The 15,693-nt window shown below is 37.4% G+C and overlaps 1 protein-coding gene across 1 annotated transcript in view; it reads left to right on the top strand.

The window, feature by feature from the left end:
• The window catches only part of LOC137401996 (kelch-like protein 5), a 41,714-nt gene extending 28,877 nt beyond the window's left edge, over positions 1–12,837 (top strand). Inside the window, exons 11-15 of the mRNA XM_068088466.1 lie at positions 990–1,104; positions 8,340–8,449; positions 9,058–9,175; positions 10,011–10,182; positions 11,438–12,837. Of these exons, the coding sequence (XP_067944567.1) occupies positions 990–1,104; positions 8,340–8,449; positions 9,058–9,175; positions 10,011–10,182; positions 11,438–11,626 (704 nt within the window). The 3' untranslated portion in view covers positions 11,627–12,837. The remainder of the gene's footprint in view (positions 1–989; positions 1,105–8,339; positions 8,450–9,057; positions 9,176–10,010; positions 10,183–11,437) is intronic.
• The last annotated feature ends 2,856 nt before the right edge of the window (positions 12,838–15,693 follow it).

Consider the following 15,693-nt stretch of genomic DNA (forward strand, 5'->3'; position numbering starts at 1 on the left):
GTAATAGCTATAGCTGGACATACACAGGCACAAAAACCCAGACACACAGACAAACTTTGAGAAATATATATACCGTAAGTCCTTATGCTCAAGCCACACGGCTTGTCGTTGGGCGCGGCTTCTGGTTCAAAGTCAAAGGCCGCGGCTAAAGCCAAGTTTTTAAAACTTACGTGAGGCTTAGGGCGGCTTCTCGATAAATGCGGTCTCTGCTCAGTTCCGCGCAATAACCATAGGATCGCAGCCATGATACACTTATGTACGGGATTTTAGCAAGCTACTCGTTTATTTTCAAGGTCATGTTTATGGAATACTTTAAGACTAAGGAAGAATTTATTGATAATGTTCAACTCACCACAGTCATAGGTCATTAAAACCGTTTCTTTCCTGACCGCATCTTTCCATAAACATGAAGCCCTCTAACAGTGCAATAAAAATCTAGCTGAGACATGGCAAGTAAGTTCTTGATGCAAGGGTTTAGGAATTTTAATTCGAACTTGGAAGTAAAAGAAAATTCTTTTTACGCATACTGATGTAGCCTGTTTTCATATTCAAGAAGATGGGGGTATAGCGAAACTCTTCTCAACACTCTCGCTCCTGAAGGGGTCAAGGACAACAAAACCTCAGTCATTAGCCGTGGTCTGTGGGCATACGCGGCTTGTTAGAGGATTATTTTTTCTTTCGTGAGTCATCCGGTTTTGAGCACAAGCCGCGCGGCTTGAGCATGAGGACTTACGGTATAGATTTTACACATTGTAGCTCAAAGCTTCAATGTGTAGAATCTATCTAAAATTTTCTATGTTAGAAATAGATAAAACTACAATGTAAATGTTAGTAACGTAGTGCTAGGCTTGCATGAGCTAGATCATGGCCCATGTTAGCCCAAGGTACTGATAATGAATAGCTTATCTGTTAGTAGTCTATATTCTATATACATATATTGGTCCATAGTCTGTGACGGTTTCTATTCTCCCAAATACTTGTTTACTCAGGTTGGCAATATTTAAATTCGGTCGAGAGATGGGATGTGCAGAGCAAGAAATGGAGTTACGTGTCTCCCATGAATCATGCAAGGGGGACAGCCGCGGCCGTTGTGCTTGGAACTCGGTGAGTTGAATTTCAGAGCTTCGTACATATTGGTTATTGCTCGAGAAGTCGGAGTGCTTTGCAGACAAATGACAATGGATAACCCAGTTCTAGGGCTTTCACTGACTCGGTTCCACACTCAATGAATCATTGACTGAACTGGTGTCTGATTGTCCATGCATCATTCAAAGTCATGATCTGATATCTTTGTAGATAATCAATTTTCATGATTGGAAAACCTCTTTCCCGATTCACCTGCAAGCCATTTTCTGATCATTTGAATGATTACGGTGTCAATCGTGTATTGCTGAAAACCTAATAGAGCGGATAACTCCAAATTTGTGGATATGCAGTCATAAATGACATTAACAAAGTTTTTTTTACATGATAGAGGTGCATGCGTAGATAATGTAAATGCACTCAAAATATCACATAGACTTCAAAAGTAACAATTAACTGTTTCAGCTTGATTTTACTGATAGATTTCGGAGACTATTTTGTGCTTCGGCCCGGAACAATTGATGTAAACAGTCCTGTTTTTGCAAGCATGCATATAATACTCATTCATGCCTATAATACTTGTGATTCAAGTATGACCACTTTATAATTCTAAAATTATTTCATTGTCTGTTGCACTACACAGTTATCCTTCCTTGTTTTTCTCACGACAGCAATGACTTCAGCAGGTTGGTATATGTAGACAGTATACTCATTTCAGCCCGTCTTGTCTTCTGGCTGCAAGCGCTACTGAAAAGTTTTCTCGCTTTCAAGACCAGCTCTTCGCTTATATATTTACTGTTCTAGTCTATACTGACCATGAGTATGTGATTCGACCGATTGATGATTTGTTCTTGACTTTTTAACTGCTCAAGGTCACTCGGCAATAGATGGAATATCCCTTTACCTTTACCTCACTATAGTGCTGGGCACGGGTAGTAATACTCGTTGAACTCGCGGGTTTATCTACTCTCGAGTATTGGGTAATAGATACTTCGGGTATTCCGGTCTTTCGGGTTTGGACTTTCTTGTTCGGGTTTTGGTACACGGATCCGTCGGGTACTGTGAACAAAAACTCGGTCTATTGCGCACTGCGCTCTTAGTCTGGGGGCCACAGGGCATTCCTGTGTCATTTTTGCTAAGGAGGCACGACAATGGGGTATAATGAGTCTTTAATTTAATAGATAGAATAAAGCATCTCATACCTTATTTACCATACCTACCAGAGATATTTTAGTCAAGTAGTGATTACTTGTCATTAAAAGGTGAGTAGACATACTTAAATCAAATTTTATTTATGCAATTAGCCAAACCCGCTTCGTAAACAAATCTATGCTTTTTTAATATGGCGCGTGTTCGCTTTCACTGATAACACATAGGTCCTTAGTCTGTTTCCGCTATCACCTTGTTAGAAACTGTCATCAGCGTTGGTAGTGGCAGTGAAAATTTAATAACTCTGTTTAAATTGATTACCACAGCTAGCTATTATGGATTACATAATTCATTATGACCAAGTTTTACTAAGCCAACAAGCCTTATTAACGGAAAAAGCCGATAATGTAAAGTTTTTTATGAGATTTGGAGCACCATCTACAAAAAGTCAGAGCGGTCCATAGAACATGCTTAAGTATTAAGCTACCATAGACCCTATCTTCTGTTGACACGAAAATGCCCTGTGGCCCCAGACTATCTTGACTGTTTAACAATCCGCCTGTTAACGCTGCGAGTACGAATGTCAGTCGATAAAAACTGAAAAATGATAAATAAATTGAAAAGAAATATAATTGCTTTGTAAATTTGAAGATATATCTGTTTAGAAAATTTAAACATAAAATCCATATCAACAAACCCAATACCCGAAAAACCCATAGGCAAAGAAATACCCGAGCCTAGCACTACTAGCAACCCGATACTCGAAAAACCCGAACAGAAGGGGGCGAGTCTAAACCCGTTGGCCACGAAGTACTCGTGCCCAGCACAACCTCACTACCATGACTGAACTTTGACCTCTGCTGCTTGGAGTAATTACAGTGCTACCCCGTATTCATTGCATCAAGTTAGATATTGTCAGTGATTAGTGTAATGATAAGGGTGAAAGGTCATCGATGAGGGTGAAAGGCCATCACTGTGCTATCCCTTAGACTAGTAAATATCACTCATATGAAACTTACAGCATTCCTTCCTTCCCCAATCAGAAGATTCCTTATCCCGAAACAATAACTAAAGCCTTGACTGAACATTCTTTACTCTATTTTAAACATTCTAACCTTTGACCTCTGCTGCTTGGATTAATTAGTGCGCCCTCGTCATATGATTTAAATCCGTTCCAGGGTTGGCATCATATAGTGAAAATGTCGTATAGAGGGGTATAGAAGCCCATAGTAATTATATAATGCAAACATCCCAGTGTTAAAATCATCAAAATTTTATATAAGTACTGTACATACTAAAATTAAATATTAGTCCCAAAGTAATATGTTAACCTTAGTAGCTATAGTTACCTATAGTAACTTTTGCGTTAAGGTAGCATTACAATGTACTATGTGCAATTCATAACATAGTGAGTTCTTACCTTCGAGGCAGAAGTCTAACATCACTTTTAGTTTAACTAGAATGAATTTAGCTTACTTAACACACCCACTTAAAACTAAGTTTTAGTACATGTAGGTATGTTCAATTATTGTACGGAACTTCAACTTTTTCATCACTAAAGTTTTATTACCTATTGGTTTCCGGCGCCTTTCCGCTATAACTTTTAGCCAACCTTATTCCTAAAACCTTTTTCAGCCTAATTCGACAATTCTGTTAATTCGATAAATCGACAGTTTTATTAGCAGATTAACGGAAGCTGTTCGATCCCTGACCCTCTGTTTCAAGGGGTCGCAACTCCAATTTTGCTACTGATTTGGAAGGTTAATATTATGTACGACTTTTCTTATGAGGATTGCTGAACTGAGAGAAATCGATCATCGTATCTTTTTTAGGCGTTGTGAGGTTTTCGGCGAACAGCATATCGACATTATTGTTATTTCGGCGTAATAAGCTCAGCGACAGCCAAATTTAAATTTCGAGCGAATTTTTTGTTGAATTCAAATGGCGAAATAGGACTCACATGGTGAGGACGACAAGCCATCGTGTTCCAGTTCGTAAGACGAAAGAATCGTATAACAGGACATCGTAACCGCGGGCGCACTGTACATAAAAGCGATCAACTGGCACAGGCGGGTGCTACTGTGTAGTCAGATGTTTGAAGCTAGGTGGTTTTGTAGAACAAGCTCGGAAGGCATTTTATTTATAAGTACACTAATTCATTTCGTTCCAAATTGTTTTTCTTCCTGGCCTTGACCTTGCTTTCTTTGGTGAAGGACAAATTCAAAGAGCAACTGCGCTTACAGGTTTGGTTAATAGGCTAACAGTTAATTCAAAGGGCCCAGTTAGCAATATTAGGATATTATATCATAAATGTTATCGTGTGAGAATGTTAATTCTAGTGTACCATGCAGTTAGTGTTAGTATAACATTTTGTTAATGTTAACGAATGATGTTGTTAACATTAGCATACACATACAGTTACAAAATCACTAGCACTATCATATCAGATTGTTAATACTCGTGTACCATATTATTTAGTTGTTAACGTTATCATACCATTTTGTTAACATTGGCACACCCTGCGAATTGGCAGGTCTCCTTGCAGGCAAAGCTATGCACAATTGTTTTTTACTCAGTTTGGCTTTAGTGGGACTTCAGACTTTAGAGATCTTCAAGACCCTGAAATGAGAGTAAAATGCATTAATTTATCCTCATTTTACAAATCTAAATGCTTAGAATTTGCAGAGGCACTGCAAAATTTTCTTCCTACATGCTTGACTTGCTGTAACTTAATGCATCAACAGATTTATATGGTGTTAACTGCCCACACTAGTACCATCTTAGAGCAATAAAATTACTGTATAATACCAACTTGATAAACTTTTCCTTCATACATTGTTGTGCGAAATAAATTGAACCTCAATGCTGGAAAATTTAAATTACTCAGTTACAACATTGTTACTATTAACAAATTCATTGCGAATTTGGTCAATAGCCATAAATTATATATTAATTTTTTTAACATTTAATATTTATTCAATGTTTAATATTGACATTGAACTTTTGTTAATAGTTAAAGATAACAATCTGTACAGATATGACTTACTGACATACTGTATATATGACTTGAAAAATTGGCCTATACAACGGATGACGGATCGTCTTCTTCAGACCTTAAAAATTGTTCGATATTTAGCTTACACAAACAGTCGAAAACATAATTTTATAGCCGTTTGGTTTAAATATTTGAAAGCACAACAAAGAGAGGATTAATGTAATATATAATTTATTTCTATTGACTAAATTCACTATGAGTAACAATGTTGTAAATGAGAGTTTTAGTTTTCCAACAAATGGGTTCAGTTTATTGTGCCCACCTTCGTGTCTTTCTAAATTATTTTTTGCACCTAAATACACCGGGATTATAATATCTTTACTCATTTTAACTTATACTGTAAATTTAGCTGACTTGTTTTCCTAAAATGATGCTCACTGTATCATGACCAAGTATCATTAACAACCGTGTTTAATAACTTTCTTAGACAGTGCCTTACTCATCCACATGTGCCTATCAACCAATAGTATTAACTCCTACTCATCCACATGTGCCTATCAACCAATAGCATTACCTCTTACTCATCCACATGTGCCATTAACCAATAGTATTACTTTTTACTCATCCACATGTGCCTATCAACCAATAGTATTACCTCTTACTCATCCACATGTGCCATCAACCAATAGTATTACTTTTTTACTCATCCACATGTGCCTATCAACCAATAGTATTAACTCCTACTCATCCACATGTGCCTATCAACCAATAGCATTACCTCTTACTCATCCACGTGTGCCATTGACCAATAGTATTACTTTTTACTCATCCACATGTGCTTATCAACCAATAGTATTACCTCTTACTCATCCACGTGTGCCATTAACCAATAGTATTACTTTTTACTCATCCACATGTGCTTATCAACCAATAGTATTACCTCTTACTCATCCACATGTGCCATCAACCAATAGTATTACTTTTTACTCATCCACATGTGCTTATCAACCAATAGTATTACCTCTTACTCATTCACATGTGCCATCAACCAATAGTATTACTTTTTACTCATCCACATGTGCCTATCAACCAATAGTATTACCTCTTACCCATCCACAGGTACCTATCAACCAATAGTATTACCTCTTACTCATCCACATGTGCCTATCAACCAATAGTATTACCTCTTATTTCTCTAAACATACCTTCTCAAACCACTGCTTATGACCGCTTCAACTTACAAGTTTTCCAATAAATATTTGAATCTAGATTGGAAGTAATTTTCCATATACGTGTACAAGTTTGAAGTTTCTTGGTTCAGCACAGCTTTATAAGTGAAAGGGAATGATCTGATGAAAAAAAGAAATGTGAAAGTTTTAATTATAAAAAAATTGAAAATATATAGCAAAGTTAGCATAAGTTGGCAGGATATGTCTTGTATCTCTATCTTCGCTTCCACCTCTGAATCTAAGCTGTTTAATTTTTTATATTTTTTAGATTTTCATATTTCTGCTGTCAAATAGCAATAAAATGTACCTTTTTATTTATCATTATAACTTACTACTTTGGCTTTTTGTTAGTTAGTTTTTTGTGTTCATTTCTAATATTGATTCATACTACAAATTTCAGACCAACTTGTACTAACCTAGCCTAGCCTTGATTGACAAACTGTTGTTTTTGCGGAGTTGTCCCCCGTCGAGCGGAGCAAGCAAAACAACAGCTTGTCACAATACTCAATACGCCTGATGCATCAGCTGCACTAAAAGAGAGTTGTTCTCTTCCGTCTGTGCGGCCTGTCTGCGATGTTATGTCGGTCGCTCCATTGATAATCATAACTGATTTAGCCCAAAAATTTATGTAGAAAAAATAAGATATAAACGTTTAACCAAAGACCAGTCTCTGCAGTAAACTTCATTAGAACTTAAAAACTTAGGCAACAACAGCAACTAAACATGTTGTTATTTGTGCTCTCAGTCAGTTTTATTTGTATTTTTGTATCAGTCAGTTTTATTTGTTTTAAAGGAAATTCAGCTTCATTGCTGGCTCATTCATTGTTTTCAGCTAATTAGATTATAAATAGATAAGTTATATGGAAGCCGAAATTCAGTTACCATGGCCTCTGCTACAGAAGTTCAACATTAGCCAGCTCAGGCCATTACAGTATGACTTTTTGCAACCTCAGTCACAGTTTAAAGATATGTTAATGTTAACGTTTTTATCTTATTTTTTCTACATAAACTTTTGGACTAAATCCGTTATGATTACCAATGGAGTGACCGACATAACATCGCAGCCAAGCCCCATAGACGGAAGAGAACAACTCCCTTTCAGTGCAGCTGATGCATCAGGTGCAGTGCGTATCGTGACAAGCTGTTGTTTTGCTTGCTCCTCTCGACGAGGGACAACTCTGCAAAAACAACAGTTTGTCAAGACAGGCTAGTACTAACCGAGACTAATATGTAAGGGCTGCTTTGGCTGTAACATGTAATAGGCCTATCATTCTTACCGCAGTACCGTAATTTTGTCCTTTTGGGAATATTAAATATCTTCTCAAACAGTTCGGATCATGTTTGAGGTTGAAACGAGTTTTGTCTTCCCATCATATAATCTTCCACAGACTATTGTTGGTGAAACTATGTTACCTGATAAAGTGATATCACATCTATTGCGTGTGGCCAATTTATCACTACCCTGTCAATCATAGCTAGTTTCAGAGCTTGATTTACATGCTGTCTGAGATTTAGGGCTACATCTATGGCGACCTCTCGGATCACGCCAATCACGAGCCTGCGTGTGACGGGAGTCTGTGACCTCCAGCTGATAGCTTAGCATTCTGGGAAAGGAGGGTGTGGGTAGCTGGATTTTAATTTGCTCTAGATTGCATGTAATTTCTTCTTTTCCTTTTTTTGGCATTTTGCTAAATCAAAAATCTATGCTTTATCACTGTGATAAAATTTTTCAACCATAATAAAAAAGGAAAGCTCTTGCAGATCCTACGCTAGGTGATGTTGTAGTATACTTTCAAATGTTTTAATATTTAAGCTTGAAAGTCGCAACCAAGAGGTGATCCTCATTGTCTGACGCAAATGAATGTCATGCCTCGTTTCTTTAGGATATATGTGTGCGGAGGAAGGGACGGTAGCTCTTGTCTTAGGTCGCTGGAGTCATTTGACCCTCACACTAACAAGTGGACTCTACTCACACCGATGCACAGGAGACGTGGTCAGTATAATCAGCATAGCCTCTGCTCTCTTTATCCAATTTCAATTGTGGTTAACCCGGTTGCTACTGGAATCACCCACCAAAACTTCAGGACGCATAAAATATGATGTATTGAAATTCAGTAAAACTATGTGATACTGGTTTATAAAGTTTATAACCCTTCTAAAGTCCATCATAAAACAAAGATAGCCTGTTTGGCACGCACGCGCACCGCACGCGCACCGCACGCGCACCGCACGCGCACCGCACGCGCACCGCACGCGCACCGCACGCGCACCGCACGCGCACCGCACGCGCACCGCACGCACACTCACCTTCAGTGTTAAACTTACACAACAAACTTACCACAAACACATTTGTGGTATTTTTCATGGCATCAGCTGATGTAAAGTTTGATGATGATTAATTTGGTATCAAAATATTTTTTATAGATCGTGTAGTTAAAAAGTTATGATGATTTATACCCACCCCTGCCAAATATTAGGTTTCGCCGAAAGGGTAATCATATATCGATAAAGAAATTAAGTTGGTGGCGAAAGAGTTACAAAGGCCATATCCTTTTTAGCCTAGTATTTATTGTGACAGTCCACTTTTTCTCTTACTTGTAGGAGGACTTGGACTTAGCACTCTCAATGGATATCTCTACGCTGTCGGCGGTCATGACTGTCCAGCTCAGAGTAAGCAGAGCAGCACATCGCATGGCAGCAGATTTAGTTGCTGTGAGAGGTGGGTACATCTACGGAATGTGTATTGTTAAAGCATGGCTATAATATGGTGTACCTCTATGAAATCTGTGTCTTGTTGATGAATGGTTATTATATGTGTACATCTATGGAATGTGTACAGTTAATGCATGGCTAATATATGTGGGATTTTCAATGCTGATTGTGTAGGAGCAATAAGTTTGGTTTGTCTCTAGGATGAAAATTATTATTATATTTGTTGCAAAGAAAACAACATTTTAAAATTATTCAAAAGAACAACATTGTTCATCTTTTTAATGTGACAATATTTTGTTTTGTTCTACTAGTACATAAGAGGTAATGCTTCCGACATGTTTTATGTTGGAAGACAAACTACTTCTTTATGTACTTTGACAACTTTACAACTTTGCTCTAACAATTATGTGAATAATAGTGGAATGGAACCAGTTGCTAGAGTAACCTCTGAGTGCTGGTGTATCAGGATAATGCCAAGAAATTGCTTTTATGATGTTATTTTTGTTCGATGACAATTATTTTTTTAGTTTTAGCACGCGATATCAAACTTACATCAGTATAAAAACTTTGGGGGATATTTTTTGCCAATTTTTTAATAATATTCCATGTAATGCATGTTTTAATGGTTTTTATCTATGGTTATCTAAAAAATATTTAGCAGTTCCTTTCACACCAGGATTGCAGACAGCTTATAGCACATGTCTGTGTGTAAATTATGTGTTCACATACATTATCGGTCAGTTTTCACCTACTTAACAAGACTTGTTGGTGACTTCATAGTCTCAGGATGCTAACCGCAGTATTATATTTTGTCATGTCTCATGTCTACTTGTTTCTTACAGGTATGACCCCCTGACAGACCAGTGGACCATGGTGGCATCTCTCTCCGGACCGAAGGATGCTGTGGGCCTGTGTGTCCTCGGAGACCGACTCTACTGTGTCGGAGGTTATGATGGGCAGAAGCATCTGCGGGAAGTCGAGTGTTATGACCCTTCTAAGGACACCTGGACTAAGGTCAGTTCTCGGGCTACCACTTGTTGACTATTGAGATTGTGAGTTTGGTTATATTTTGGGTTTTTGGATAAGATAGTTCAGCTGTAAGAATAACCAGAAACTTTCAATTGCTGCTGTATGACTATTTGGATGGCTGACTTTAGATCATGGAGGCAGATGTACACTATTGATTGGTAAAGGTGATATGGTTAGCCTTGCCTTGGTTAGTTAGGTTTAGACGTGCCAATTCTTATACCGAAGCAATTCTCAAAATAACTGGTCTGTTTTCAGAAAGGGAACTCCTTTTGGGTCATCGCTCACAAATTAAACACGTGTTATCATTAAAATCGAACGAGATACGCTATTTTTACTTAATAGTGACAACTCATTTGAATTCATTTGGTTGCTAAAGTTACCATAAATGCAGTCAGCGTGACATTTGCTTTACTGTTTACTCTCAAGTTGGTAAGGGTAGGAAGTATAACTTAGCGCAGATGCACTCTAACATCTGCTAACTTATAAAACTACTCACCTTTCTAGAGATCGTCGTTAAAATGAAAACTATCATTGATTTTCTGCCAGAAAAATTGTATTTCATGGTAAGATGGCATTTTGTTTTTTATTTAGGATTGGGCTCCATCGTTCTATTTATTGATTTTTATTGAAATTTTGATATTTGTGAAGCATTGGAAAGCTTTGCTTTTTCTGAATCCATGGTAAGGTGATATCATTCAATGATAGCATACCAGGAAATATAGCTGTAAGCCTCCCGATTTTGTGTTTCTCAAAGGTGAAGTTAATGAGGTATTTCTGTACAATACTGTTGTGAACCAGTCATGCCATCATGTTCACATTTACTGAAATGCTTATTTTGTGGGTGTTGGACTAGGGTGTAGCGCAAACTTGCAACTTAGGAAAGTAATGTCTGGTAGTTCATATTCTAAGCTCCTTACATCTCCTAAGTCTACTGAGGCTCTAACGCTACACTGATAAAATCGTCATAATACATGGTGAAACTCATTATATTGGGTTTTCATTAGACATTTTGGGAAAACCGAAGCTGGTAGATAAGTTATGGTTTCATTTAGCTTTAAGGTTGAGCTTCCTTGTTTTACAATCAACAAAATATAGAGCTCAGTCTAGAAACTAAAGTATTTTTGGATATAATTTTGCTGCAGTACTCACAGCATTATAATATCGTCCTTTACTATAAATCTGCTGCTTTTATCTATGCATATAAGGATACTGGACTTAGGAAGCTTTCTCGTATCTGCAGGTTTCTCCGCTCACCATTGGCCGAGCAGGTGCATGCATTGCTCACGTTTCATACGAAAGTTTTCCAATGGCCAGGTCCCTAAGTACCCTCTCCCTCCACACACACTCACTCGGCAGCCCAAAGGTCGACACCAGAACTAGGATGTCTATGAGCTACAGCGAGCCTCGGTTCCCAGGCGAGACCAGTTGATAGATGGTCGGACAGGAAACTACTAAACGCACTGATTTTATTACTATTTTTGCTCCTTTTTTGTCATCTGGGTCAGACTCGTGCAGCGATGGATCGTCTGGAGGAAGCCAGTGTAATCTCTTTCACTAAATGATCATTGCTTTCACCGTTGGGTTTAATTAAATGGCCGACATTCACTCATTAAAACCCTAATAAAAAATAGAGAGGAACTTTAGGTTCTTGGAACTGGAACTGTGATGAGTTAACATCTGTTCTGCTCCTCAATAGACGGGCTGAGGAATTCAAGCAAGTAACTTAATCGCTGGCAGTCTTCAACCTGCGTATGTTGAAGACCGCAATTTGAAATGTAAATATTGCTTCATATTTTTTTATGCGCTTTTTAAAACAGTTGATGATTTATAAGATAATAAAATTTGAATAGCTAGGAATTACTGATCATTATGAGTAATGCAGGAAGTCACCAGCTCGGAAGGTCGGGAGTTGTTTTATAATGTAAAATTATTGACTGGTAGCCGAGCTACTTATTTTCAACTAATGATCTCTCATTGAGCTTGTTCTTCCCTAATGAATGTCTGATCAGTCGTTTGAATGATTTATAAATTTTTATGCATTACCCGCTGAAAAAAAATGGAATAAGTTTTTTACTGTTGATGTCCGAGTTAACTTAACAACTAAATGTCTGTAACAACTGTCTATATTTCTCTACCATTGACTGATGAACTTATGTAAATAACTCAATACGGTTGTTAATCTCTTGTATTATATTACGTATATTACTTATTTTGCATTTTTGTATTTTTATTATTTGTTGTTTTCGACCATAGTTCTCAGGATTCATCTCCCTTCCCAAATGCATCGCTCTGATAGTCAATGTTTAATACTCTCAAAAGTTTTGTGCTAGTTTGAAGCAGTTCTTGAACCCAAGTTCAATTCTTTGTATGGTGCATTGCTATACTGACCAATTATATTTGACACAGCGTTTTCTAAATTTATATTTCAACTGCATATTTAATGATTTGAACACTTTTCATCTATTATGTGGTGCTCTTGTTGTATCACATCTTTCCTTTTCCGTATTTTGTAATACTCTATTCATGGCAATGCTGGGCTTGTATATTGTTAGCAATGGAACTTTAATTATATTACAGCTATGTATGGTGATTTGCTCAGCAAATGAAACTGTTTTACCTAATAAAGGCAATTGAATACATTCTGCAACAAGTGACTGGGTTTCATAGTTGGAAGCTTGTCTTAAAGAATCTGTCAACTTATAAACTTATTTTGTGATACCAAATGAGAATAGTGTGAATTGCTGTGATATTATCTACCAGTCTGGGTTAAAATAGGAGTTACTTCCACTAATTTGTGGAAGTTCGAGAAGATTACTCCAAATTCACAATTCATTATTCGACAATTAAACATTTCGTATATGCGCCGTAATAACACACCCATTGATTCGCGATATCAATGCGATTTACCAGTCAACGTTGATCTGAGCATTTGCTGCGGAGCTCAAATGTTTAGGAGTAACCGAATTCATTTTAATAAATTTCGCCGCATGTTTTGCGTGCTTTGTAAGTTTTTAAAAAAATTGACAGTTTACATTCTCACACGCATACATCAAATTAGCTATAGGTTGAGGCGGTTTGCTGAGATTTGAAATTCTTTTCTCGTCGTACTTTTAATCAGTGATATCAGGTTTTGGAGCCCCAACAAGTTATAATTTTCAGAATTTTGTAAACAAACGATTGAGCTGCAGAAATATTTGACAGCGATAACAATATTTTAAGCCTCTGTTTGGGAGAACAACGATATTTTTTAACTTGCAGATGAATGTATTGTTATTAAAAATATATTGCTAAAACATTTTCTCAGTTTGTGATGACGTCGAACTGATAAAATCCATTAACCGTTCTCAATGTTTTGTGCATAGACTTATTAACTATAATAAACTGGGCAATGCAGAGCCATGGTAGCCTACATAAATAATCACATTTATTGTGACGCAATTTTATTGCTTTGTTCACTGTTAGCAAGTTAGTCATCATTGTTTACATTGAAAAAACGAAGAGACATTTTTGTTGCTACATGTAATTCGACATAACTACTGAAGTGCACAAGATATTTGTTTCAAATTTTAGATGCAAGTCTTATACACGACGCATTTTCTACTCTGCGAACTTGCAAACACAAAGTTGAATATTTCATATGTAAAGTGTGAGTAAAAATGTATATATTGTTCTATTCCAAAAATATTGCGAAATTATCAATGTTGCCCTATGCTAAAGGCTAACATGTTAGGTAGCTAGGTGTACAACTGATTTCAAATGCATACACACTGGTAAATGGTACACTGATTGCAGTCTGCCATGAATAGGCAGACAGCAGTGTCTTTGGCGATGCTGCGTAGGCACTGCTGTATCAGTTGAGACCGTCAATCCTGTCTACATAAAAGTAGCCGATTGGATGTTGTACACCACCCATCACTGGAACAAGTAGAAATACTAGTGACTCGCTATCTAATTTAGTTTTGTTCCCAATGGTCACATGGCCCTGCTCAGAGTCGGTTGACTTCTCCAGACTAAGCTGCTTTCGGATCGCCATACTATGCATCACGAGACTGTATACATTGAATGCACATGTCATTTTACTGATGATTTCAATGACATCTGTTAGAAAGTCAGGATCACATTCTACAGGCTCGAGTCAGCGTCTTAGGGTTCGTGCATTAGGAAGTTTGCACAACGTTCTGAGATATGCGTATGCTTTTGGAGAATAGTAGTACATTGTGATAGCAAATTTTTTGCTTTTTGGACTGTAGACCATTTTGGTTTTTGGCTTTGTTTTCTACTAGCTCTTTCAGGCAACCATCTATCGAGTCAAGCTTAGTGCTTTGGAATTTATTTTCTTTTTGCAGTATTGCAAGCAAATTCTTCTGAATACGTGTGGTGTTTGAAGCCTTTGAAACTTGTGGTTAAGCATGTTGGCTTTCTTTCAAAGATTTGGTATACATGTCTCTGGTACGATCTTTGGTCTACCTCATGCTCGTTTATGTAGAGGGTCGGCAATCACCTCTTTAGCTTGCTTGGCGGCTGTCAGTTCTTCAGAGCAAAGTGAAGGTTTCATGGCTGGCTCATCTCCGTCTGATGTAGATGGTGTTGGTCGTCATAGCAGTTGTCAATGCTTTCGTTGAGTCGGTTTTAATTATTTGGCAAATAATCAAATATTCGTTGTACAGCAGTAGTCTTTAGTATGGCAGCCATTTTCATACCAGGAGGTCTACGGTGGGAGTCTATGATGAAATGATCACTGCAGAGCAGAGTATTTGGAAGACATCCAGTCCTTGCGTTTCATGGCATCTATCCACTTGTTACGACTGTCTAGGAGTTTTTCTTCCGATGGAAAGGTGTGGAAACTGAGTTTACTGTTTTTGCTGGAGTATTACAACACCCAAATGCACAGCAAAAATTTCTACTCTTGCCCTGCAAAATAATCAGTAAATAATCGCATTTTTATGAGACCACCAAACAGTGAAAATCTTTTTTGGTTGGGTTTAGCCACACTCTTAAATATAGCACAACCATCACCATACTAATTTACTAGCCTACATGTATGTCCACCTACAATGGTGATGAAAAACTTCATGAAATGGGCAGCACTTCGTCTACTTTTCAAATTGCAGTGCCAGCAATGAACTTTAGATAAGTTTTGAAAAAAACCATTATTTGTATGCATATCTTGAAAAAATCCACACGATTCCTTGCTCTATATATCTAGATACCTCTCACAACCACACTTGAAAACAATTAAAACAAAATTTACCTTTGAATTCTTTCCAGTGCCTGTAGTTGCTCCATTCCCCATGGCTTCCTATTTCAAACTATGGCCTGGACTAGGTTAAGTGAACAAAGCAATGACGTTGCGTCGCGAAGAATGTGACTATTTAAGTAGGACACAATGATGAGCTGTGATGCATTAGGTTGCCCAGTCTAGTATAGTTAATAGGTCTATGGTTTTGCATCACAGATACAAAAGAGCTACTTGTCTAACTGAACACTTACGAGTTT

Source organism: Watersipora subatra, chromosome 8 (assembly GCF_963576615.1).
Source record: "Watersipora subatra chromosome 8, tzWatSuba1.1, whole genome shotgun sequence".
NCBI classification, from domain to species: Eukaryota; Metazoa; Bryozoa; class Gymnolaemata; order Cheilostomatida; family Watersiporidae; genus Watersipora; species Watersipora subatra.